General features: G+C 39.5%; 1 protein-coding gene across 12 annotated transcripts in view; it reads right to left on the bottom strand.

Moving 5' to 3' along the window:
- Positions 1-25,684, bottom strand: part of BPTF (bromodomain PHD finger transcription factor) — a 51,801-nt gene that overhangs the window by 15,874 nt on the left and 10,243 nt on the right. For 4 of the 12 annotated variants that reach the window (XM_027749682.2, XM_027749688.2, XM_027749692.2 and 1 more), the window contains exons 2-22: positions 24,421-25,243; positions 17,613-17,836; positions 17,268-17,468; positions 16,569-16,754; positions 13,793-13,954; positions 13,460-13,635; positions 12,183-12,538; positions 11,781-11,912; positions 11,114-11,243; positions 10,761-10,896; positions 10,064-10,279; positions 7,370-9,779; positions 7,017-7,141; positions 6,661-6,789; positions 6,221-6,371; positions 5,406-5,529; positions 3,836-4,088; positions 3,224-3,385; positions 2,116-2,264; positions 1,654-1,777; positions 880-1,103 (exon numbers count right to left, since the gene is read on the bottom strand). In XM_027749682.2, coding sequence (XP_027605483.2) covers positions 880-1,103; positions 1,654-1,777; positions 2,116-2,264; positions 3,224-3,385; positions 3,836-4,088; positions 5,406-5,529; positions 6,221-6,371; positions 6,661-6,789; positions 7,017-7,141; positions 7,370-9,779; positions 10,064-10,279; positions 10,761-10,896; positions 11,114-11,243; positions 11,781-11,912; positions 12,183-12,538; positions 13,460-13,635; positions 13,793-13,954; positions 16,569-16,754; positions 17,268-17,468; positions 17,613-17,836; positions 24,421-25,243 — 6,593 coding nt within the window. The remainder of the gene's footprint in view (positions 1-879; positions 1,104-1,653; positions 1,778-2,115; positions 2,265-3,223; positions 3,386-3,835; positions 4,089-5,405; positions 5,530-6,220; positions 6,372-6,660; positions 6,790-7,016; positions 7,142-7,369; positions 9,780-10,063; positions 10,280-10,760; positions 10,897-11,113; positions 11,244-11,780; positions 11,913-12,182; positions 12,539-13,459; positions 13,636-13,792; positions 13,955-16,568; positions 16,755-17,267; positions 17,469-17,612; positions 17,837-24,420; positions 25,244-25,684) is intronic. The other 8 variants (XM_027749678.2, XM_027749681.2, XM_027749694.2 and 5 more) reach the window with 6 other exon arrangements.

The raw sequence follows: 25,684 nt of genomic DNA, 5'->3' as shown, positions 1-25,684 counted from the left end.
AATTCTTCTATGTCTTTAGTGTAGAAACTCACAGAATCCCAGAATGGTTTGGGTTGGAAGGGACCTTAAAGATCATCTTCTTCCACCCCCTGCCATGGGCAGGGACACCTTCCACTAGCCCAGGTTGCTCCAAGCCCTGTCCAGCCTGGCCTTGGACACTTCCAGGGATGGGGCAGCCACAGCTTCTCTGGGTAACCTGTGCCAGGGCCTCCCCACCCTCCCAGGGAAGGATTTCTTCCTAATGTCTAATCTAAACCTGCCCTCCTTCAGCTCAGAGTCTTGCTCCACATAAAAAAAAAATGTTACCTAGCAACCAGCAGCCTGTACATTACAATCATTCATACACATTATTTATAATTTGTGGAACAGGTATTGTGATAACTCAATGAAGTCTATTTTTAGCCTATGCTCAATTCTCAACTTATTTTTTGCTGACAGATCCTCATGATCTCAGCAAAAGCTTAAAGAACCTTTTCCTCCTTCACTTCCAGCTACTGTAATTTTTCCTCTGAGACTCTGAATAACACGAATGGAAACCAAATCTTCACATAAAATCAGAAGACAAGGAACGAACATTCTGATCTGAAGGTCTAGGAAACAGGTCATCTGGAATAATTATGTCCCTTACTGCTATTAAACACTTTTTTCCACACTGCTAAACAATCCTGATGCCAGTCACCTTACTGGGGAACCCCACAGGAAGCAACAGTTAAAACTTTCCAGACACTATTCAAGCTTCTTTCAGTCTGTAATTATGCCAATGGTCACCCCAAATGAAGGTGACCCACAGATTTAAGAGCAGATGCACTGCACTGCTGGAATCCAAAGGCTTGGGAGGTGTTGGCACAGTTGCACAGCCAGGGCTGGACAATGTTTTACCTGTCCTTGGGTGAGCTGGGTGAGCTGGGCCATGGTGAGCTTCACCTGCCCCTGCTGAGGGCGAGGGGGCTGCGAGGGGGTCTGTGGCTGCACTGGCTGAGGGGGAGTTCCAGAACTTGTGACTGTTTTCTGCCCAGCACTGGAAGAAGCTGTGCTGGTACTGGAAACTGCTGTTGAGACAGGCTGCCCCCTGATTATCTGAGTCACCACTTGCTGTGTCTGACCTGTAAGGGAATAATTTGAGATAAGAAACATGTTTCCAGCATTTGAATCATAAGCACAGCAAACCTCCCAGGCCCAACCTGCAACGGGGTGTGATGGTGATCAGACAGGTGAAGCAGACACTGCAGTTTGCACATAAATTTTCTTCACAAACTATTTGTCTGGGTGACTGACTGAAAAAAGTCTGCAAAATGTTTTCTATTTTATTCAAATTTGCATACATAGGGAGCACTTCAGACACTTAGCTTCTTTTTTTTTTTTTCTTAAAGGCAAGCTTTCTCAATGCAGAATTACCCTAAATGTTTTTAGCTTTTTTCAGTTGTTTTTTTCTTTTTCCCCCAAATGAATAGACTTATAAGTACTAGATTTCCCAGTGTCAATGATGAAACACAGTGACAAAGCCTGCAACCAACACATTGAAAAGCCAAAAAAAAAAAAGGCATGAGTTAAAAGTCAAGAATCAAAATGAGGGACATAATGATACAGAAGGAGTTTATGAAGAAACAAACCATGGATTTGACACTGGAAATTTAAATATTAAAGTGAACCTACTGGCTGGAAGAATACCTTGTTGCACCACTACAGGTGTTCTGATGATGGTCTTCCCAAGGGTTGACTGCTGGAGTGGTGTCCGGATCACTGTCATTCCAGGGCGGAGCGGTGTCCCTGGCACTACCTACGGACACCAGAGTGGAGACCACGTGTAAACTTGGGAAAAAAAACCCTGGGATGTGCCCTGCATCTTTTTTTGTGTGTGGGTTGTTTTTGTTTTGTTTTGGTTTTTTTTTAAATATAGTAAGAAATAATAAGATAGAAGCAGATCCAATATTTTGTCACCTATGCCCACACTGGTTTACCAAGCTCAATTAGTTTTTCCAACTGGAGAGAACTGTTGTACCTCCTTGGAAAAAACATTGAAAAGCGATTAGACAGAACTTTTGATATCTGCCAATAACTTAAAAAATCTCGGCACCCACATTTTTTTGGAGTTAAATAATCAGAAGGACATCTTACTTGTGAAGTGCTTGTTGTTCCTAATGTCCCTGTGGTGTTTGGCCTAATGGTTACAGTTGCTGTCCTTGGCTGGAATGAAGTAAAGGTTTGACTTGCACCTGTAGTTGATGGAATGATACCCAATACCTTTTGCTGAACTTGAACCACACCTAATTAAAGAAAAATTGAGAAGTCATTAATGACAGAATGGCCAGCAAAGGAAGTCAATGCAACTCCAGGGTGGCATTTAGAACTCAGTCTGCAGGTTTCTAGAACACCTTTGAGCATTCCCTGGGAGAGACTTTGTCATATCGTAAAAAGAAGCAGCATGATACTTTGTCAACAGTCCAACTACATTTTAAGTTAAGAAACAGATATTTTAGATAAGATTAAGGAAAGTGTGAATCTTCACAAAGATCAGTTTGATGGTAACTGCAAAGAAGCCCTTGCATTGACAGGGTGCCACAAATTAGTGTTATACAACCATTAAAAGCTATAATCTGATTAATTTCAAATGCAGGAGACCAGTTTAAACACCTTCCATCTACAAACTTGTGGTGTTGAAGAAAATGGGCAGTTTTTCTCCTGTCACCTAAGAAATTTCAATACAAAACCAGCAGCCTTCATGATTTGCTCAGATATAAAGTATAATGGAGACAGAGAATTGAGCTTTTCTGTCCAATACACATACACAAATATCAAAATATTAAGTCCTCTTCTTGAGCTAAGATGAAAAAATGCTAATCTTAGTCTGGATCCAAACTCCTGCTCATCAGTGAAGAGCAGCTGTAAGCATTAATAACTAAAAACAGCAGGGTTTTCTTATGAAGAAAGTTGTTTCGTTGATTTAGATAACAAAAAAAAAAAGCATGCTTCATTCCACATTTCAAAATAAAGCTCTTAATTTTGCACTAAGAAATGCAGAATAATTTACAGGCAAAAAACCTTGCATTTTTCCCCTTACAGACACAAATATGCAACATGGCGGGGGGGGGGGTGGGAACAAGCTCTAGAAACTTGTAATTATCTACATAATTTTTCCCCCTTCAAGTCACAGTTGGGAAAATAGTGTCAATGGAGAATTAATCAGCAAGCTGGAATACATTTGAATTCAGTTCCCTTTCCCTACCTCCTTGAGTTGATGGCACATTGACGGCAACAATCTTGCTGTTTGCAGGGAGTGGCAGCTTAGTTATCACTTTCCCTGCCATCGTTACTGGGCTGCCTGAGAGCTGGAAGGTCTGCCCTGTGCTGGCAATGGTTGTGGCTGAGGTGGCAGCTGTGCTAGTGGCTAGTGAGGCACACAGAACAGGCAGGTTTAGAGCAGAACAATTAGTCAGTGAAATGACTGGTTTTTTTTCAAGTATGAAACAGCAAACTACAGGATGGTTGTTACTGTATTTATTTACTGTATTTATTTTTTTTTTTGAATGTGTCATGCTTTCTTTGGTAAAGATTCTGTTTAGGAAACAGTATGGTACACCACAGAATGATTGCATTAATGGTTACTAGGACAACTGTTGGGAGTTAATGAGACAGGTCAGAAATAAGACTACCTAGCAAAGAAAAATGAGACAGGTATAATCTCAGAAATGTTCTTGTGGCATAGCAAGAGTTAAGAGCAAAGATAACCAGAAATGTAATAATGCTGTGTACTTTGGAGGAGATGTGGAGTTTATAGGATGAGATGTTATAGGATGAACTCCAGCACATGTTCTTCCCATGCTAAATGGCCACTTACCTGTTGAAGATTGGCCTTGTTTAACCCAAGTAGCAAAAGTCTGATGGAAGTTCTTGTTCTGTTGGAATGTTACTGTAGCTGGAGAACCCACTTTAGTAGTCAGCACTACTTTGGTTCCCGTGGGGACTGGGCCTGCCAAGGGGCCCACCACGACTTTCTGAGGAGTGGACACAGTGGTGGCAGTGCTGCTGGACGTGGTGGCTGCAGCCACCACCCCTCCTGCAGGGATCTGCTTCTGCTGCTCCAGCCGTTTCTGTGGGATTTAGAAAGAAAATTGAATAAAGGCATAATTAGCATCTTTGGATTTTGCAACATAAACGCTGTCTCTACCCAGTATTGAAAAACAAAGGGCTCTGGTAGGATTTTAGTTCAAACTGTAGAGGATTGAAGAACAGGCTCCCTGCAGAACTCCAGCTCTGCTCAGAATACACAGCCAGAAACTTTCCTTACAGCACCTTTAAAATCCTTGCCTTATGCTAATTCCACTGGACATTTTACTTAAAAGAAAACCCAAAATATTAGTCTCAAATTAATCAGAAAGGTCAAAACTTTGAAAAAATATCCATTTATATTTGACTTTGACCATGTGTGTACATCTATGTCAGTAAGTGGTACCTCATCATCAACACAGAGTTTACCATTTACATTCCTGAATTTAGAGCTTCCTGCACTTTACAGGAAAACACGGATTGTATCATTCTACCTCACCATTAAGAATGCAATTTTAAAAAATATTCTTTTAAATGTAAATCCACTTTGCAGCCTGCTCAAAAAAATTAGGTTCAAAATCCCTTACCTTACCCAGACACCTTGTGTGCTGTAACTGTTGAGAATTTACATTTAATTCAGAGAGTCCCTTTGTGAAGGGATTGTATCAGTAAACTCTTCTAAAATTTCAACTAATCTCACATTTTCCCCTTTGTTACTGGAATTATCTCTGTATTTATTAATTTAAATTCCAGTGTTCGGTTAGTAGTGCAGTAATGCCCATTAATTTCTTCAGGAAGATGAAATGAAAAGGAGTGAGTTGGAAAAAAGCACAGTTCTTAATAATGTATGTGAAATACCAACATGGGGTTGGGTTCTCTAATTTTAATTGCACACATTTATATATAAATACATATACATATCCCCATATATTTAAATAAAATTATCAAGGGGCTTCATCCAGCCAACTTAAGACAGAATAAAATCAAAGGATTCAATTTGACTGAAGCATGAAATGCAGTTGTATTCCCAAGCCAGCTGTATTCCAAGGCAGCTTTCCATTGCACACTGATGACCTTACCTGGAGACTGGTGCTTCTCAGCCTTCTTTAAAATGGAAACAAACTAAACCTTTTTAAAGCGTTATAAATTAGGCAGGGAAAAAAAAAAAGGCAATCCAAGACAAATCTTTGCTTTAAACCTGTTTCAAAATAACAAATGTACAGCGGGAGCAGCATTGTTTGATGTTAGTTTGCAGTTTGCACTATGTGAAAAATGGTGTAAGGTAAGGGTAAAGTTAATTCCCCGTTTGTAACACATGTGGTGACCAGTTGCTGACAGGTGGAACACCAACAGCTCCCCACCTGCTGGGCAGCCAAACGTTGGTGTTTTAGCTGAGCCTCCAATTGGGCCTTGAATTCCTCTGCCTTCTTCTGTTCACTAACCTTAGCCTGTTGTTCGACTGCCTGTGCCTTTTCCTTCTCCACCCTGCCAAAGACACAACCAAAAGTAAGTTATACCACCACAGAAAATCCCACCATCAAACTGGATTTTGTTTCATCCAGCTTAATTCTCTTAAAAGCAGAACTGTCAAGACTGAAGAGTACTGACAAACTAGTCATGGCTTCAAAACTGGCTTTTATAATTGCATCTGAGACTGCACACAACCCATGTAATACCATTCATTTAAAATTACTCTTTTCCAAGAGACTCAAAAAGGTTATTCCAACTCTTAGTACAAAATACTTAAAATATCTTATAACTTGTATATTCTCAGGCTGAATTTACCTTCACTTTACTTGTACATATTCATTTTCTTTGGATTATGGAAGTATTTAACATGTATGTAAAAAGTCATGCCAAAAGCAGCCTAATGCCTTTCCAGGCATTACAGTAAAAACCCTTTAGCATAAACAGTGATGAGTTCATAAGCATGGGAAAATTAAGGTAATATTACTTCTAACAAATCTGTAATATCTGCATAAATTAGTTTTAGTACCAGCAAACAGTTCAGCTTTACAACTTAAAGCCTGACTATCAAAAGGCACAGTAAAAATACAACAGAGATGTGCTTTTACTGATCACAGTGACCAAGTTCGTGTTCTCTAGTGGGAACTTTGATTTAACAATCACACAAATTAAAACTGCTTTCTCTAAAAGCTCACTTGAGTTCATTTACCTTTCAGCAAATGCCCTGATCTCCCACAGCTCCAACTCCTCCTCTGCTACCCAAGTTTCCATTATTACAGGGCCTGTTTGCTTGGGTGTTTCTGGCCTTTTTGGCCTGAGGGCACTTGATCGAAGTCCCTTCCTCTGGGGTGTTGGAGTTTCTTTAGAGAACAGTCAAAACACACACATTAAGCTCAATGGTAAAACCAAATAAAAGTGTAAACCAAGATTTAGTGTCTTTTTCAGTCCCATTTTATGAACAGGGAGGCCTTTCAGCTTCAGATAAATCACATCCCTTTGTTAAAGGCATCATTTGTTTCCCACAGGTGAATGAATAGCTCATGTCAAGCTGTGTTTGCTCCCTGGATGGTCTGAATTAACATAAAGATCCAGTTACCTTAATTTCTGTGGGAGATTACAGGGAAAGGGAAAATGTCTAAACAAACATACCTTTTGGAGCCTCTGGGACACCAATGGGACAAATAATTTTTCTTATACAGTACTCTGACCGGATTCCATAGGGACCAACGTCTCTCCTCTTGATTATTTCTGTCGTCGTAATTTCAGTTTCAGTTGTTTCTACAACACATTAGTAACAGCAACAAATAAAGCTAAATCTCCAATCAACCCAATCAACCCAAGGTAAAGAAACAGAAACTAGTAAGAACTGTTGACTAAAGAAATTCAAATGCCACAGCTGACTTTGAGCCCTTACAGAAATACTCCAAATTAACAGCAAGAGCTTTACAGAAATACTCAAAATTATGAGCTGCATTAAGAAACCCAGAAATTTAAAGTAATAATACCTGTCCTTGTGGTTCCTCCTCCAGGTGGAGCTTTTGCTGCCATATCATCCCACTTGAGACATGCCCAGAGCAATCTCAACATCAGGCTCACCCCAGCCAAAGATTTGACAGTTTGGAGTCGGTACCTAAAAGACAGAGTATGAATTATATCTTAAAATCAAAATGTATTTAAAAACACCCACCCAAACTAAAGGGACAAAGGTTTTCCATTGTACTTTTAGTGAACAATATAGGAAATTACTAAATAACAAAATTTGCGTGTCTTGGACACAAACACGTATTTCACTCGTATTTTAAAATTCAATTAATTTCATCGCGTCCTTAACTTTTCCTCAAAACTGTAAAGTATGTACCTCCAAGTGATCCCAAAAGTTGGTCTTGGGGATGGATATGGCCAGATATCCAAGGCAGGCTTTGCATTGTAATTGAAATAGGGAACCTCTCTGATCCCCCCTCTCCTGGCCAGCTTTTTTAAGTCATCATTGGGTAAAACAAATATGCTTTTTTTACTGCTTTTGGTAACAAATTTTCTATAGGATGGTAAGGCAGTTCCAGAACGAGTTTTTTTGGGTCTTGCAAACTTCATTAGCTTCACTTTGTCTTTTGTGGAATATTCCTTGCTGACAGTCATGGAAGTCACCAGTGTGCCCTCCGGGGTGGTCAGGGAGTCGGTGACTGTTGTTGTCACCACTGTTTTACTGTGCTCCTGGACAGAAATGACATCAGTGTTGCTGTCTGTGGCTGGAGTGGTGAGCTTGGTTACAGTGGTGGTGGTGGTTACAGTGGATATGGCACAATTTTCTGTAGATGAAACTACCGTGGTTTTCTCCTCACTGGCAGCTCCGGTCTCTGCCACCTTAAACACCGTTTTGGATTCCGTGGACACAGTTGAAGTCGTGGTAGTCACCTCAGTAATAACAGTTTTTACTTTACTTTCCCCATTCATGTTTTCCATCTGATATGCCTGGACACCGTTCCGGGCAGCGAAGGGACCGCCCAGGCTGGATTCCTCACATGGGGTTACAGGCGAGGGAGCGACTTTGTTCTCCTCAGTGACCTCAGTTTCCATGGATTCTGTCTCACTGCTCAGGGTGTTTTCTTTACAGACAGTCTGTGTTGGTGGGGAAGCAGAGCCAACACTGGCAGATCTCTCAGGAGAAAGCTGGTTTTCTTCAGTTTTCTGCACATACTTGGGAACTTCATCTGGTGGCTGAAGACTCTCTCCAGACTCAGACTCAGGTGAACTCTGTAGACGTGACTTTGAGTCCACATTATTTTTGTCCTTTGAGTCCTCTACCATGATGTCACCATTCATGAATGGTTTCACTGAAGATTCCTTAAAAGTCAATGGTTTTATTTCATGTTCTGGAATGGATTTATTAATATTATTAACTTTTGGTTCAATATCACCCCCTGCCTTAGCTTCACAGGTATCTTTCACTGAGCACTCATCATTTGATAAACCTTTAATGTCACTGTCTTTTCCATTCATTTGAAATGATGATTTTTCTTTTTCTACATTTGCCTCAGTTTCATCACCATTATTATTCTTTTTGTCAGTATTTACATTTGTCTGATCATGATATTTGTTTATGGTACTTGTTTCCACTTTCAGTTCCTGCCCTTTCTTTTGACCATTAGCCTCAGTTAGTTTGGAGCTCAGTAAATCCTCATTAACATCTACCCCATCCATGTGCTCCACAGTTTGACTTTCCAGGTTTCTTTCAGAAATCAGCCCTGATTTAAGTGGTTCTAGGTCTTTATTAGCTGATTTTTGGTGAAATACGATCTTCTTTTCAGATTTACTTTCAGTCTTTACAGGAGGAATTTCTTCCTCCATTTCACTTTCTTGAGAGGACGTCGTTTCCACATGGCTTTTTGTCATACAATTGTTTTCTGGATCTTTGCTCTGCTGCTCAGAATTCCCTTCTGAATCTGGTTTTTCAGGAGTGGCCACAGTATCTCTTCGACAGCCACTTTCAGGTACTACTGGCCCTAAGTTTTCAAGTTCTCGCTGAGATACTCTGGTAACAGGTAGTTTTTGTTCCAAAGGTTCTTCATTTGTTTCTGAAATGTCCCATTTGATTTTGCCTTCTGCACTGGTTTGCTTCAAACCATCCACTAAAGAACTCTCAGACTCTCCAAGAGCCTCTTGTCTTTGACACTTATCAGCAGTTGTAGGTTCAGGGTTGTTTTCTTTACCATCATTGTGAATGGAGCTTTCTCCTTCAGAGGACTGAGGTGAGTCTTCATCCAGTAGCTGCCCTTCTCCTTTTGACAGCCTGTTTGTCAAAGGTTCCTCCTCCTCACCAGTTTTGGTAGAGCAGATGCTGCTGATGGGCAAAGAGTCCTGTTCTGCATCTTCAGGCTGGGTCTTATCTGACATGTAGGTCTGATCTTGGGAGGAAATGTCAAACTGGCCTCCTTCTTTTCCTTTCCTCTGTAGCTCATCTGTGTTTTTCTGGGGGCTCACAGATCGAATGCCCCCAGTTTTAGCACCAGCCTCCAGCTTCATCTTCTCCAGGCGCTGTTTTTCCTCCAGCGTGAACTGTTTTATTCTCCGCTCCAGAAGTCCGTCTAATTTGGATGATTTTACTTTCCTTTTGTAGCAAGTCCTTAAATGAAAGCCCTCGCTGACATTGATTATATCCAGCTTACAGTGACTGTCCTCATCTTTCAGGGAGGATTCAATTTTCACATCATCTACATCCATAGGTTCTTCCTTGATGACTTTATCATTTTCACCATCGATTTCCTTCTCCGCTGTGAAGAAGAAACAACTCCAAGTCAGTGAGTCCCCAACAACAGACACCAAACTCTATTTTTACATAAAGTACTAAGAAATAAACAGAACTTTGAGCATATTAATAGATTTCGAGGAAAAAAAGAACAAAAACTTCAGACACCATTACAATGGATAATAAGCACTGAGACACTTTGATGTCTTGACAAAACGTGTTACACAGATTTTCAACAGTTATTTCTGAGGTTCTGGGCTTTCAGTTGTGTAATGATCAGGTAGTTTTACAATAACAAAAGATTATCACCTGTGTCTTTTGTCTGATCCAAGTTTTCAGAAATTGTATCAACTTCTACTTTTTCTTCAGGCAACTTTTCTTCTTTCACTTTCTCCAAGGTTTCTGAAACATCTGCTTTGTCTTTTGCTTGCACATCACGAGAGTCCTTTGCTCTGTCTTTCTCTGTTTTTACCTTAGTGGGCCCTTTTCGTTTGTCCAAGTTGCATTTTTCATCTTCGCTCTTTGCTATTAACAAATTCATTAAATTATTTCAATCATTCAGAATATTTTTTTGTACTCTGCCACATTGTCATGTATGTTAATTTAACCTCTCAAATCATTTGCACATCATTAGTGAAACTCAGAAAGAGAATTAAGCATGCAGTGGTAACACCACAGGTTAAACTTAGTGCAATACTGAATATATATACACACCCCAACACTTTAGATGGTACTTTTTGGTTTTGATTATCTACACAATTTTTATCTACCTTTAATTTGGATAAGCCTATACAAAGCTGTACAAATATTACACACAACTTTATAATTGAAACAATTTAATGTAGCTGAAAATATCTGTGACAACTGAATGTGTTACACTGACAAAGATTAGCAAATATCCACTAAAACTTCCCTGGAACATTATTCCTAAAGTCTGCACAAGAAATATCACATACAGATAATTAACTGTAAATAAAAAAAATGTGTAAGCAATGCAAACACTTACTTGATAGCAATTTTCTGTAATTTGCATTAGTATTTCCTGGCAGTTTGGGCATAAACCTGTGCACATGGGTTTTACTAATCCAGCTCCAGCCACCATATCCTGTTACTCTGTATTCCTCTCCTTTTTGCTTCCAAACCTGTCAATATTTTTAAAATAGTAGCATTAATGATGCTATTTGCTGCATTATTTACATTTAAAAACCAAAGATGAATAAAAAAAAACAAACCAAAAACTTTATTTTACAGACTTTTGAAGTACACTTGTGAAATAATGTACTATCTAAAATTAAAGATATATCTGCTGATAATTCAATTGATTGAATTTTCCTTGTTCTTCCCAGAAGAAAACCTCACCTGGTGTTTGACAGGAAATGTGTACTTCACCCACGTAGCTTGCTGCATGGTTTCTTCTTCCTCTTGTTTCCTCTCTTTTTTTTTCACTTTCTCCTTTTCTTCTCTTTCTATTGCTGTCATTCTGCGTAATCTAACCCACACAGATTTCAGTGCATTTAAGTACAGGATCTTGTAAGCAAATATAAGAATCCAACAGCACATAGTGCCCCTTTAAGTAACTTTAAATATCTGAAGTTAAGAGGAATGCCCAGAATCAGGTTTTATGTATTACTTGCAACAGTGACACCACTTTTTTTGGCTATTCCAGTAAAGCAAACACAGCTGCCTGCAACTGTGTCTAACATCAGACACATCCATTTTCTGCTCCTATGACACCAATGAGAGACAAAAACCAGACTCCACTGAACTTAAGAGTGTTGAAATTTGCTTTTCTACTGCCCCAAAGTTTTGGCACTTTCAGACTGTGGCTCAGATAAAACAAACACAGGAGCAATGACACTATAAAAATGCTGTCATGCTTGTCAGTGTTTCTGGTTGAGAAAAAGCACTTCAAGGGCTGAATGACGACTCAATTTAAACATAATTCTTACAGGCTTAGAGGAACTAGTAATTGTAAACCAAAGGAAGTTCTCATATTCAAAAATATTTTAATACGTATTAATTTTACCTTGTGTGCCCCAAGGATTCCCTCCAGATGGGCAGCATGACAACTGGTTTAATTGCACACTCCAATATAGCCAGTGCTAGTGCAAATTCTCTGGGCTTGCTGCACATCTGAACAGCCTTAATCCAGTTAGACCTAAAGTGGAAAACAGAGCAAAACCTGAAACATATACATCACTAATACAGTATACTGTGTCAATAGGTTTAATGGTAGGATAAAGACTCCTATACTTCAATATTTTAGTCAAATGTACAATTCTTTTAGCCATCTACCATAAACTCACATTATCTTATATTTCAATATACTGAAGCACTGACTTGAAAAAACAAAGATCATTGCTTATTAACACTGTCAGCAAAAATGCAAGTAAAATAAGAGAATATGTATTCTCATGTCTTAATTTACCTGTGGGAAGCCCAGTTAGGGTGAAGGAATGATGCTGGGATGTTGTTTTCCAGCTGAATAATAGTGAGCCTCAAGGTGGAGATGGTCAGGACTTTGGAGCCATGCACAGACCCGTTCCACTTGAACTCCCCAGCTGGGGTCAGGCAGAATTTATGGGAGAGGTGTCGTCTCTTGTCGTGGTCCTCCCTGTGCTGGTGCTTGTTCAATGCAAAGGAATTGGTGGCATATTGGTTGTGATAAACCCTGTACTTCCCCTCCTGCCCCAACTTGAAATAATTGTTCATATTTCCTTTAATCACAACGTCCTTCTTGGTGTTCACTCGGGAGACTTCGCCTTGAGAGTTCACCACCAGAACCTTATGGAAGAAACAATGATTTTAAAGATGCACATTTAAGTTTCCAATATTTCTATTTGCTTATTTATGATTATTTACTTATGATTTAGGCTTCAATTGTCTATCTGTAAAAGAATAAAAATATCCTGCCTCAGTTTGTAGAAGCAAATAACTGTTTATCCAACATATGTACTCCATCACTGATTGTAAACAGAGTTAGGATATTCCCAGGATCAACTTTAACATTAAAAAAGAGCACTATCCAGGCTCCACAGTCCAAACAGGAACCTGGTTTTCTGCTCTGAATTATGCCTATGGAGGGAGAGAGAGCTTTGGGAAAACAGCTTCACTAAACTCACTCAAGCTTTCTGTGAACCCCCTCCTTGGTACATCACACAATTCAGACACAGAGCAAAGCAAACAATTATCTTGGACTTTGAAAACATGGCATGGATAAAGTCACTGGTCCAATTTGTTTCTCAACAAATACACTAAATGCTAACTTCCTTTGGAAAATCAGTTAACAAAAATAAAATTAATACACCAAACAATATGCAACGAACTGCAACAAACTCCCAACAGTCAAACACTTCCTTCCTGGACAAACTGGGCTACTTGAAAAAACCAGAACCAAAACAAACCACCAAAACCCCAACAAACAGTGATACAAAACATTTATACCAGTGCATTGGGTCACTGTCAGATCACTCTGTAGAGAGCAACCAAGAGAGCACAGACAAAGGACAAGGAGAAATAAAAGCTTGCTGTGACAGTACAATCTCACCATTTGCTAAATCTATTATTACTGCTTTTTAGGTACCTCCACTGCCTGCCAAAATCACTTTTTTATTTTTAAATAAAAGTTTATTCTTATTTAAATAAATTAGCATTTCTTAGAACATTTTTTTGTACTCCTTTGAGTTTTCCAAGATGTGCACAAACCTCTCTGGCTTCTTTATATAACTTATTTGCTTCCTGTGCTGCAGCAGCAACCTGCTGGTTTTTCATCTGGCTCAGTTTGCTGTCTGGATTCCTCAACCTGGTGAGCATTCGTGTCGAGCCTGGTGTGCCTCTTCCTGCTCCTGGAGAATCACTTCTTTCACCATTAGATTTCTCTCCTGCCCAAGAAAAAAAAAGAAGGCTTTTAAAACAAACTTAAAAACTGGGAGTTTTCTGTTGATGTACAGAAGTTACGACATGAAGGAAAAGAAGTACAGTGAAAAGATGCATAAAATGAAAGTTGGGAGACATTATTATTATTATTATTATTATTACCTATGTCCTCTGAAGTCTGGGATCCCCTCTCTGCATTTTCAGCATCATCCAGAGTCCTGATGGAGTCATTCTGCTCACTGCCACTGCTGTTTTCAACATCTGGCTGTGGAGGTGCAGCAGACCCACTGCTGCTGTTGCTGGGGATCATCTGACCAGTTTCTTCTACAAAAGAACAACTTCCTTTTTAGTTTGGGGTTTTTTTCCTTTTAAATTAGATCAATGCAATTTTTTTAAGCTTTAAAGTTTTCACCAGAAAAAGTCAGATGAACATGTTTTGCTGGATTGGAGGGAAACACTCATAAAATATTCATTCCCTTCAGAGCACTGTATCCTGAAAGTACTTTTTGTTCTGTTTTGAGCAGTTTCAACTTTTACAGCTCTGAAGAACTGAAATTCATACTGGTGTTTAAGACACATTCATATTTCATCCAAGACAATTTTTTTCCTACAGATGCACACACAGAGAATCCTCTACTGAGGCTTTGTTTTGCATTTAGAATTCAGATTTCATAAAATCTGGTCTTCCTGCAGCTCCTATGATTTTCCCTCTTTTGGCTTTCTTGTGTGTTACCTGTCCCTCAAAGCACAGACCTTTCAGTTCCCCTTGTTTACCACAGAGTCTTTGATTGTCTCGTCTTCAGCTCATTAATTCTGAGGAATCCCCCAGATTTCGGTTCAATTGGCACCACTGGAAATATCAGCCCACTTCAAATATCAGCCCCTTCCTCACAGTCTGATGGGTCTCCAGGTGGGTTCCTGCTCCCCAGTTGTCCTTGTTAGTGTGTCTTGACACTGGGGGATTATTGTCACCTCACCTGTTGTGCTGCCCCAGTAGGACCTTTGGACTAAACATCAGTGACTTGCAGCTACCTCCAAATAAACCACATTCCCAGCAGGAACAACCCCCTGTCCCTCAAACCAGCCATTTCTTCTGGATTTTGTGCTAAAGAGGCACAGTTCAGCTGGTTAAAAACTACAAGACTTTCTGTTTCCAGAATCCTCCCAAAACATCAGGAATTCTGCTGTTGTTAAGAAAGGTGAGAGAATAAAAACCTGCTTTTTGTGCAATATTCACTCCTAGCAGCAAGATTAATATTCTGGGATTCTTAGAGGATCCTTAACCTGAAAGCATCTTCAATTCTGGCTTTGCCCAGTGGGTGACCACCCCTGTTTGACCCACTTCCCTTTCTACTATGAGAAAAGATGGAACTGTTTTCATGCCTGTTTATAGAATGGAAGCACCCAAACCAGACCTTAATTAATAAAGACTAATATCCAAATTACATTTAACAAGGATGGTGACAGACATTCTTGTCTAACTTTGCATTTTACTCTTATTTTCCTCCTCTTTGGGGGGAACTGCCTCACTGATCCTAGTTCAGTATCCTTCCCTCCCTCTGAAAGGACAGTCTCAATCTGGAATTTCATAGTAGGAATACAAGCATCATGGTGAATATAGTAAATTAGACACAAGGAAAAACTCTCTCCACACACACTTTCCTACAAAAAAATAACCCACTAATTTAACTTCCAGAAGCTCTGGAAGGAGAAAAGTACTTGTGAAAGTATAATAAATAATGATAAATACATAAGCGAATCTTTAAAATAAAATACAAACCCAGAAATGTGTCTGAAACAAAATTATAGGATATGTATCTTTCCAATTAAACCTCAATTTAACAACTTTAAAAGGGAATAAAAAATATGAGAACAGGTAAAAATATTTGGCCAAGTATCTAAAATATATGGTGTTTGTCTCATGCACTAAGACATTTTCTGTACTAAAAGGGTATTATGAGGCTTCCAGATTACAGATTAATCTTAATTTTCATTTTGTCCTCCTGTTAAGAAAGTCTATTACAAGGTTTGGATGCACTGACTTCCACAAGTTCAAGGACTACAATCTGTCCCTGCTTGGAAAACTATTTCTGTAGGAAGGAAAACATTTACCATCACTTTTTAAAACATAACACACTGAGTATGGCTACAACACAGATTAGACATGTTTAGATTTTGAAGAACTAAAAATAAAATCCTCATCATTTGAACAGTAATCAGCTGTTTAGAACAACACTTGGTTATTTGGTAAACCTTGTACAGAATATAATTCTAAATGTAATAGAAAATAATTCTGAAATAGTGCACTGATAATTTAAGTTACGTTCAGTCAAGTCCCGTTTATTCCTAAAGCAAAAGTTTGGTTAGGTTTTTTTAATTCAATAATATATATTATGTCATTTGAATCATGACATGGCAGAAGAAAACACATTAAAACACAAGAGCCCCTGTGCTTATAACTCTTCAATCTGTTTAAAATTCCTACCGTGACAATTTTAACCTTGAATGAAACTGCTTTCACACTGAATGAAAATGCTTTGTTTGTTAGTCATTTATACAGTAAATGAGAGGTTAAAATAAAAACGAGCCAGCAGCAAATTAGAATTTGAAATAAACTCTGAGAGGACGCTAACAATCATCATGGATCACTATGGAAAAAATAAAATATAAGGAAAATAGAAAATAAAAAGCTTAGCCATAGTCATCTTCAGAAGGCATGGAAACAATGCTCTTGTCACAGAGGATCACGGATTTCAAGCACCAGTTGCAAGAAAATTAACTCTGAAATGTTAATAATGACAACGTAGCAGTAAGGATGGCACTGCAAGCAAACAGCATGAGTGATATACACTGGGAATGGTTTTAGTGGACAAATCAGAGAGAAAAACTTCACAGATTCCCCAAATTACAGAGGCATCGGTAACAGTGCCCTCTGTACCTGAGAGTTCCAGGGGGAGCTCTGGTGCCACCTTCTTCTCTGCCACGTTGTTGCTATCAAGGGTTTCTGACTGACACCCCACGTTCTTCCCTTCAGGGCAACTACTGTCTCCTGCAGAAGGATTTGTGGTGTTGTCATCAGTGCTTGGTGTCACAGAGTTACTTTTATCCCCAACGACTGTTGCCTCTACAGTAAAACCACAACAAAACTTTAGGGATATTCTTTATTATGCCTTAGGATGTCATTTGGCATCATCCACAGAAAGCAACTGCAGCAGCTTTTTGGTTGGTTGATAATGCTGAAAAATATTGAGCTTTTTCCTTTTCTTTCCTTTTGCTATGAGACAGTATTGTCTCAGAATCAGAGAACAAACCCCCTGTGATGAGGAAAAAGTTAAAAATGATGTAATATGGCTTACTATAAACCTGTTGATCACAACCTGTAAGTGCCTCCTGTACCTCAAGGCAGGGGATCTAGAAGCTGTATAGGAGTAGGAAAATTGGTGCAATTACTTAACAAGAAAAACAACTACAACATGCAAGCACAAAGGAACTGTCAAATATCACCTATTACAAAAATATCTTAGAGAATCATACCAAAAAAAGGCATCACATTAACACTTAAAGAAAAGTGAAGCTCTTAACTAAAGATTCACTTCACTGAAATGGAGCTGTTAAAGCACAGTCAAATTTGTTTTACCTTCTGTTTTCTCTTTTTCCACATCTTGCTCATTCTGTGTTTCCTCAATTTTATCTTGGTCTCCAGATTCTTCCTTGTCTCTCTCAGCATCTGTCTGGTCATTATCACCATCACTTTTGGCCTTTTCTCCTTCATCATCTCCTGTGTTTTTATCTTCCACTATTTCTCCTTTTCTTGCTCTGATGATGTCCAAAATTTCATCTACAACAGAAAGTATGTTGTCATCAATAAATAAACAACCACCTGCAGAGCCACAGAGCACAAATAACACAACATAAATCCTGCTTCTGATATAAAATAAATTCAAAGTGTAGCATTTATTCCCACTAAAGAAAATATTCTTACCATTTGCTGCAGAAAGGAAAGACTTGTTGTTGCCCCTTGCTTTGTTTGTGAGGTCTTCTGTCACATCCATGTGCCGATGAACCTCCTCACGCATTTCATCCAGGGTTTTGCATAGGTCAGCTTCCCAGTAATCTTTGTCCAGGCATTCAATCAACTCTGCCAGCTGGATCTTTGTGCTGTAGTACCAGATTTTCTTATCCTTCTCACTTTCTGAATCTTCCTCTCTGTAGGAGTATTTAAAAAAAATATTCATTTTAAAATATCTAGATAAATGACAAGGATTAGTATCAGTCTGCTTTCTGCAGGGAACTATTAAATGCCAATACCTGATTGTGAACAAACATGTGGACACTTGTATGCACCCAGTTTAATACTCAGTATTCATTTTTGCTTCCCTCCCTGTCTTCATTCCCTCAGTTCTCCTGACAGCTTCCTTGGGAAAGCTTCTGAAGAGTCTCCTCAAAACCTGTTAGTCCAATCTGACAACAAGATTTATTCTCATTATATTTAGTATTACTGTAACCAGTAATTTACTACTAAGTCTCAAACAGTTTGCAATGAAAGAGGGTATGGGTTCAGAATCCCTAATAGGTGGTTTTGTAACTGCATGTTCAGGAAAGAGCACAGTTAGAAAATTCAAAGAGTAGAATGTCACATCCATAAAATATTTTATATTGGCATCTCTACAACATCCACCTGTGAAGCACCAGGAAGGGACAAGAGTCATAATACTCTCCTTTGAAAAGATCATAGGATTTCCACTGTTTTTATCTGGGTTATTCCATGACCCCACAAGCCCAAACAGAACTACTGGAGGTCCACAGTGCCAAAAGCACCTCAGCAGGGCCACCAGATCTGAGGGAGCTCCATAAATATCTCAGGTAACAGGCTCTCCTGGAGCACCTGAGAGCACGAGGAGAACACTCTGGACTTCAGCCTGGCTTGTTCCGCCCTGTTGAGCAGCAGCAGCAGCTCCAGGCTGGCCCTGAGCCCAACCATTCACCTCCACACCACATCCCAGTGCTCCCAACACCGAGGGGGTGACGCTCATTTACCCCCCGGCCTTCACTGTGCAAAGGAATTAAACTCCTGCTGCACCTGCACCACCTGTCAGAGCACTGCAGGCCTGTGGCTCATGGATAATCCTAATCCAAAGTGTCCAAAGGAATGGAAAGCTGAGGGCAGTTTGAGAGACTGATCCTTGTGAGAATCATTGCAGGTTCCTCTCTCCTGGCTGCCTCCCTGTGGCTTATAAAGATGGTAAAAATTGGCCTCAGGGACTCAGAAACACAAACAACCCTAAGGCAACTTCCACAAGGTATTTCTGAAACAACGAATATTTGCAACCCAATCAGGATACTACTGAAATAAGGTGGTTATCAAGCTAATAATGGCAATACTGCTCAAAATTCAACTACTCACTTGTCACAACCATTACTACAAAACAGACTTTTGGTTTTGATGAAAAAAACTGGTTTATTGCAAAGAAATACTCTCATCTCTCTCATAAAGGCATTTGCTCATGAAAAGCAACTCATTCTACTTTACCCATTCATTCCTCTAAACTGCCAATATTCCCTTTGTTTTAACCACACCAACCTGTTACACTTGACAAGTTTTGTCAGAAAACAGCTCATTTCAAGAAGACTGTCCACATACAACACCAAAAAGTAACAGTTGAACACTGACAATCTTTTGACTCTATGGAATATTCTGGGCCTGTGAACTTCCATGTTAAAGAAAAATTACTGTTTAAACCATGTTTCCTCTAAACCAAGAGTTATTTACTAACAACAATAGGAATGACAGCACTTTTATTATTGGTGGTGAACAAAAGCCACAGCAAAGGAAGATAAAGGCAAACACCCAAAAACCGAGATGGAAGGGGGGATGAGAATGCAAGAATAGAGCTTTATACAGCCAGAGAAAATAAAAGGATGAAACAAAATGGGAATGTATCCCTTCTGAGCTTTCCCTGGCAAATTTCCAAGGGAAGTGGCAAGTGCAAGACCCTGGTTGAGTGGGGATTGTAAGGCTGCCCTGCTCCTGACAAAGGGGACTGCAGAATATGAGGCTGTTTATTTCTTAACTCACCAAAAGGGGAACTTTAACCTTTCATTTTGAACGCCTACAGGATTATTTGCTAGAGAAATAATGCCATTTATGCATCTTCTTATATGACCTAGATATGCAACAATGTGAATGCTTTATATGGAATCACAGAGTCACTCGAGTTGGAAAAAAACATATAAGATTAAATCTGACCGTATATTCCCATCACTCCATGAGGGCAGGCTGTGCCTAGACCCATTTCCCAGACAAGCAGCTCAGGCACAGAGGCTCGTACACCTTGCCTCAATTTTGATGGGGATCATCCAGGTGTTTTCTGATTTTCATCCTTCTCCCCCCGTCCAGCAAACCCATGCTAATGCATCCAGGATGTGTGTTTGTGTCACCTGAACAGCCCAAGCAGCATCTGGCTTTTCCTGTTCCTTCAGACCTCTCTATTCTAGTGTTGCAAGGTTCCATTGGATTGCAAAGCAATTAGCTGCTGTCTTCAGTTTCCCTGGATAACTCAAGAGAAAGCCTTCAGCACCAGGAAAGGTTTGCAGGCCAATAAACCCCGGGGCTCATGAGAAGAGCAGAGACACCAGAGCACCAAGAGTGTCCTGCAGAAAGCACCTGGAGCCAATCCTTCCATGTGTGATTCCAGTCCTGCCCTTAAAGAACTACTCAGACAACGTTCTAGAAACAGACAATGAGGTTACCCAAGAGTATTTTAATACCCTTCTGCTTCATTTATCTCGGGGTTTGAGCAGAGAGTTTGTTTTGAACTGAAGGCTCTCACAATCTTAGCAGGAGAATTTCAGGAATTAGTTTTCTCTTGAAAAAGCACAGGCAGAAAATGAAATGGCACAAGCTGGCTGGTCTGTGCTTCCACCAAACTCATCTCTGGCCAGACGTCTTGTCAAGACTCAGATGCCTGCCAGGGGAAGCCTTGGAGGATGCAGCAGAAATCATTCCACGCAATCCATTCTGGCCGAGGTAGTTAAGATTTAAATTAACAATTAAATGATTTATGCTAACTTTCCCTGACCATCTTGCTGCATTTGCTAAAGGGACACTACTTTTGCCCCCGGAGGAAATCAGAGGGGCTGTCACAAAGAGAAGCTGGAAAGATCCAGGGCTGCACAAGGACCGATTCCCACTGTTTTTCTCGGACGAGCCAGACGGTGCTGCACAGGTCCAGTGAGTCTCCAGGGGACTCAGCTGAGTCACATACAATGTGTGAGGCCAAGGAGGGAGAAAAGGATCACATGAGCATTTCCTACCTCTTTCAGCCTCCTTGGCTGCCAGGAACTATTCCCCAGCAGGCTGCAGAGACTGATAAAAACAACACCACAGAAGATGCTCGGACTTTCAAGTAATAATGAAACATTATTATTAGTAGTAGATACAGCCCTTCCTAAACTCCATGCTGATACAATTAGAAACTGAGGAATTCAGTTAATTGTTTAAAGCAATCTATTCAAATGAAGACCCGAACCCTTGTAATTAACTGGAAAAAACAGAGGAGGACCCACTAAGAACATAAACAGCATGACAAATCTTGCTGCAAAAACGCTGAAGCTGCTTTTGACTGTCGAGGAAGATCCACACAACTCAGGAATAACAATGTGTGCCCTATTTCTGCTATCAAAATGAAAGCCACACACTGTTTCATTATCTTCTTTCACAGACACTTGATAAATCCAAAGCATCTCAATATTTATAGAAAGATAACTGGTTAAAACGCTGCAGGAGTTTACTGGGACAATGCAAGTCCAAGTCCTAAATTTCCAGAGCTGTTAACTTGCAGAAATAATCTTCACAAGTAAAACAAATACAATTGACCCAGAGGCATCAGCCTTAATTTGTAAACAGCTTGAAACAAAAACCTCAGGAATTTTCTCTTGCCCTTTTTTTTTTGGTTTGTTTTAATCTTGTTGATATTTGTTCATGGGCATTTATGAGGAGAACCCCCTCAATGGGCACTTCTCCATCTTTGCAAAAGAGAAGAGGTGGAAAAGAGAAACAAAAACACAATGAAGGGCTTAAACAAGGCTTATTACCCTCAGCAAGTAATAGAAATAAATGTATCAGGGAACAAGTCTACAAAACCCTTTAAAAGGTGACAAAACCAGTGGTATGATGGATCTATGATATTTATAGGGGGAGAGGGGAGAAGAAGTAAAAAGCCCTAAAAACCCTACTGAAAAACAAGCCCACCAAGAATTTAGGATTTCAGCTCTTTAATCCCCCTGGGCAAGATATCAAATGGGTATTTGTGCAGATTATTTTTAGATCTATTAGTTTCCCCTGATATATTTGATCACATGGCACTGGGGAATACATTCTATTCATTTTAATAAAGTTGATATGATAATATTACTTCATGAATCTCAGGTTTTAGCATTTGGCAGTCATCCTTTAAGTTATTCTTCAGTTATCCAAGACATCAGGGGTGGTTTGATCTTTTTCAGTGTGTAACTATATATATATATGTGTCTATATGTGCAAAATACAAAGTGCTTACTGAATTTAAAGGGTATTAAAAACTGCAAGTACAGAGTTTAATATCCATATGAGTTACTAATGTTGAATTTCCCTGGAAATTAGTTGTGTAGTACACACTTTTGTCCCCCAAGAACTGGTTTTAGTACAGTTTTAAGGCACATTGTCCATTAATTTAATTCTGTCAAAGTTCCCTGAGAAGTCCAGAGGAATTGGCTGATTCTGTTCATCCCACACTGCCCTGTTCAAGCACTGCTGCTGCACATCTGTCAGAACCAGCTTCATCAAACCTGACTTATTATTTCTGAAACAAATAACTCCTAACAGGAATGCCAAAATGCTGTTTTTTTAAAAACTCAATACATTTAACCTTTGAAGATGCCTCTTCTAGTGCAGTTAAAATTACTACCAATGTGAGAAACAACCCTCACATGTGCAAATATCAAAGGATCACGAAGCACCTGCAAGATTTATTTTAGTTTAAAACATGTTCAGGTATTGCCTGTATCAAAATCCTCTGAATATCAAACACTCCACTTCACTGGGAAAAAAAAATATTGTTTCACAGATCAAGTTTAGTTAAAAATAATTACCAATCTGCTACATATAGGGAGGAAACAAAGTCTGCCTATTTATCTTAAAATCACCTCCTGAGTGACTCTGGATTTTTTTATGTGAATTCCCAGACCTCTGCCAGCACAGTAGAGTAGTGAAGGCAAACCCATCTTTAGAACAGCTTTGCCCTCAAGAGTTTGAGAGGAGAGACACAAAAAACATACACAGAGGAGACCATAAGTTATTAAAGCACAAGTAAGTAGAGCAAAAATAATCCCAGCTCTGTGTCCTTCACAACCAGGCTTTTTGTGGGGAAAAAAAAAAATAAAAAAAATCAAACTTTCAACACATTTTCTGGAAACAGAAGGTAGAAAATTCTGTCTGAGGCAAAGAATTGGGATCTCAACAGCTCCAGGCTGCCCATCACATCCTGGGGAACCATGTGAATGATCCACCACTTACTGCAGAGCAGGTGACTGAGTACAAACATGAAGTGTAGAGATAAAAATAAGGTAAGAGTATAAAAGATGCCTTGCCTCCTTCAAAAGATCACTTGAAACTACTGTGGCATTTATAGCCCAGAGAAACTAAAAATGATCAAACGTTCACTCTTTTTGTACAAGTGTGAAAGGAGAACACAGGGAACAAAGAGCAGCAATAATTAATACTTAAAGCATCAGAGCCCCACATTTTGAAGGACTACCATGAGACCCTTAGAAGTGTCTTCTTTGCAAGATGTAACACCATCAACAGTCCCTTTTAAAGACACTGGCTACTGTCTTAACATTCCCTGTGACCTGTTTGGTATGAAATTCTGTCAAGGTACCCAGTTGTGGCTTATTTTCTGCACACTGAATGGAAAGCTTTTAAGAAATCTAGTAAAATCTCTATTTCTCATGAAGTAACAATACCAGTGATTTCACTTAAACATTATTTCTCCCCTGTTATGAGAACAATTAGATAATAACTGTCTTTTATTAAAAAAAACCCCAATCTTCAGCTATTTTCTTGTGAAACTCCAGAAGTGCTTTTATAATTTCAGATTCAACTTTTTGGGTAAAAAATAACAGGGCACAATGCCCTCACTAAGAAGGGTTTGATTACTCATAATGTTTTGAGATACATTTGTATATGAAGATAAACCAATAAGAGTAAAGTGTGTGAAACACAGGAAGCAGTTCCCTTGAAGACAGGTATGTCTTGCTATTTTGACTTTGTTTACACTGCAGAAGTGTTCAGTGCAGCATTTCCTGCATTTCTTTGGTGAATATCTTGGAGTGCCTCTAAAAAATTCAGGTTCAAAAGCATCAAACCAGTAGCTGGCAGCCAAACACCACCCAAGCAGTGATACACCACAACTTGTCATAGAAAGGGTTCAACTTCTCTCCAGTAACTTCTGCAAGAAACTGGAGGGTTCTCATGAAAATTCCCTTCCTTTTCCTCACATTCATGTGTTTTAAGCACATTAATATTAAGCATGAGGCCTTGGTTTTTCTTCCTTTTGATATATGGATTATGAGAATATTAATTTTGGATAAATATGGATTAATTACACAGTCTTTAGCAACCTGCTAACAGAACAGCAAGCAATGGATTTACCTAAAGAAAGAACAGCTTTAAGATGGCAATAGCAACCTACAGTATATATTGAAACACATCCAACACAATATGACTGTTCAGAAATTACTAGTTTACTCACATGATGATCCTCCTGTTCAGGAACCAGTATTTCCTCCTGTGCCTGTCGTATCCAATGGGTTCATGTCGGATGTAGGGCTTGTTTTTTTGGATTTCAGCAACACAGTCAGTCACTCCAGGCACCTTGTGTGCCACACAGACCTCACACTGCCACTCGTCCTCGGGCACCTCCTCCAGAGGGGGTTTCACACACTCCAGGTGATACACGGCCGAGCAGGTCTCACAGCACAGCAAATCCCCGAGCTTGTGACAGACCCTACAATGATCATCGTACTGAATGACACCTTCTGACATTAACTCCTCCCGGGCAATGTTTGTGGTAAGGAACTGATCCACTAAGAACTGCAGGACTTTGATTTTATTCTCTACTGGTCCATAAGGATAGTCCTCTGTCTCTTGGTAAGGAAGAACATGATGGTATTCCTTGTCACTCTCACAATAAACCCGCAGGACCTCTGGCCACGTCATTCCATCTATGAAATACAAAGTGGAATTAACGCTATCTTTGAGGTCAGCAGGTCCAAAGGTAGTATTTGAAGTGTCTTCTTCACGTAAAACTGCTTTTAAAAGCACTATGTGCATCTCTGCCATAAGTGTGCACTGCTCTTGACTTACCAGAGCAGCACAGAAGTCCTCAAAACGAAAAGGAGAGAGGCGTAAAACAGTGCCAAAGTTCCTTAGTACCTCATAGATGGCAATAACATTCATTATATGCTCACTAGGCACCATTAAGTCCTCTGAGGATTTAGGAAACTCCAAGGGTGGGATATCTTTTTCTTCCAGTATCGGAGAGCGAGGACGATGTGCTCTTTGTCTTCTCCTACCTGGAAAAGAAACCAAACCAACAGTCAGGATTTTGCTCTTCACAGGTCAACATGCTTAAACATCAGTGACTGTCTCACACTGTAAGCTATTGCAAATTAAGGATTCACAATCTTCACAGTTACATAAGTGTGACAACCAGCCAATAATCTCATATGGAAATAAAATCCCAGATATCTGAAGTTTTGCCTTAGACACCAAGAGCAGTTGCATTTCCTTTACAATATACATCTACTAAATCTTTAACATGACACCTAGAAATTTAATTGTTGGAATTACTTAGAACGATTCTGGCCAACAACTGAACTTCAGAATTACCCCCATAAATACAGGAAATAAGTCTAATGAGGGGAGAAGACCTGCTAAGGCAGATCCTGCTGAACCTTAAACACCTTAAACTTTAATGCATTGAAAAAGGGAAAAAAAAAGTTACCAGAAAGAAA

Source organism: Pipra filicauda, unplaced genomic scaffold (assembly GCF_003945595.2).
Source record: "Pipra filicauda isolate LSUMZ 115617 unplaced genomic scaffold, ASM394559v2 scaffold80_size11013439_pilon, whole genome shotgun sequence".
Taxonomy (NCBI): Eukaryota; Metazoa; Chordata; class Aves; order Passeriformes; family Pipridae; genus Pipra; species Pipra filicauda.
This window is presented reverse-complemented; position numbering and strand designations above follow the sequence as displayed.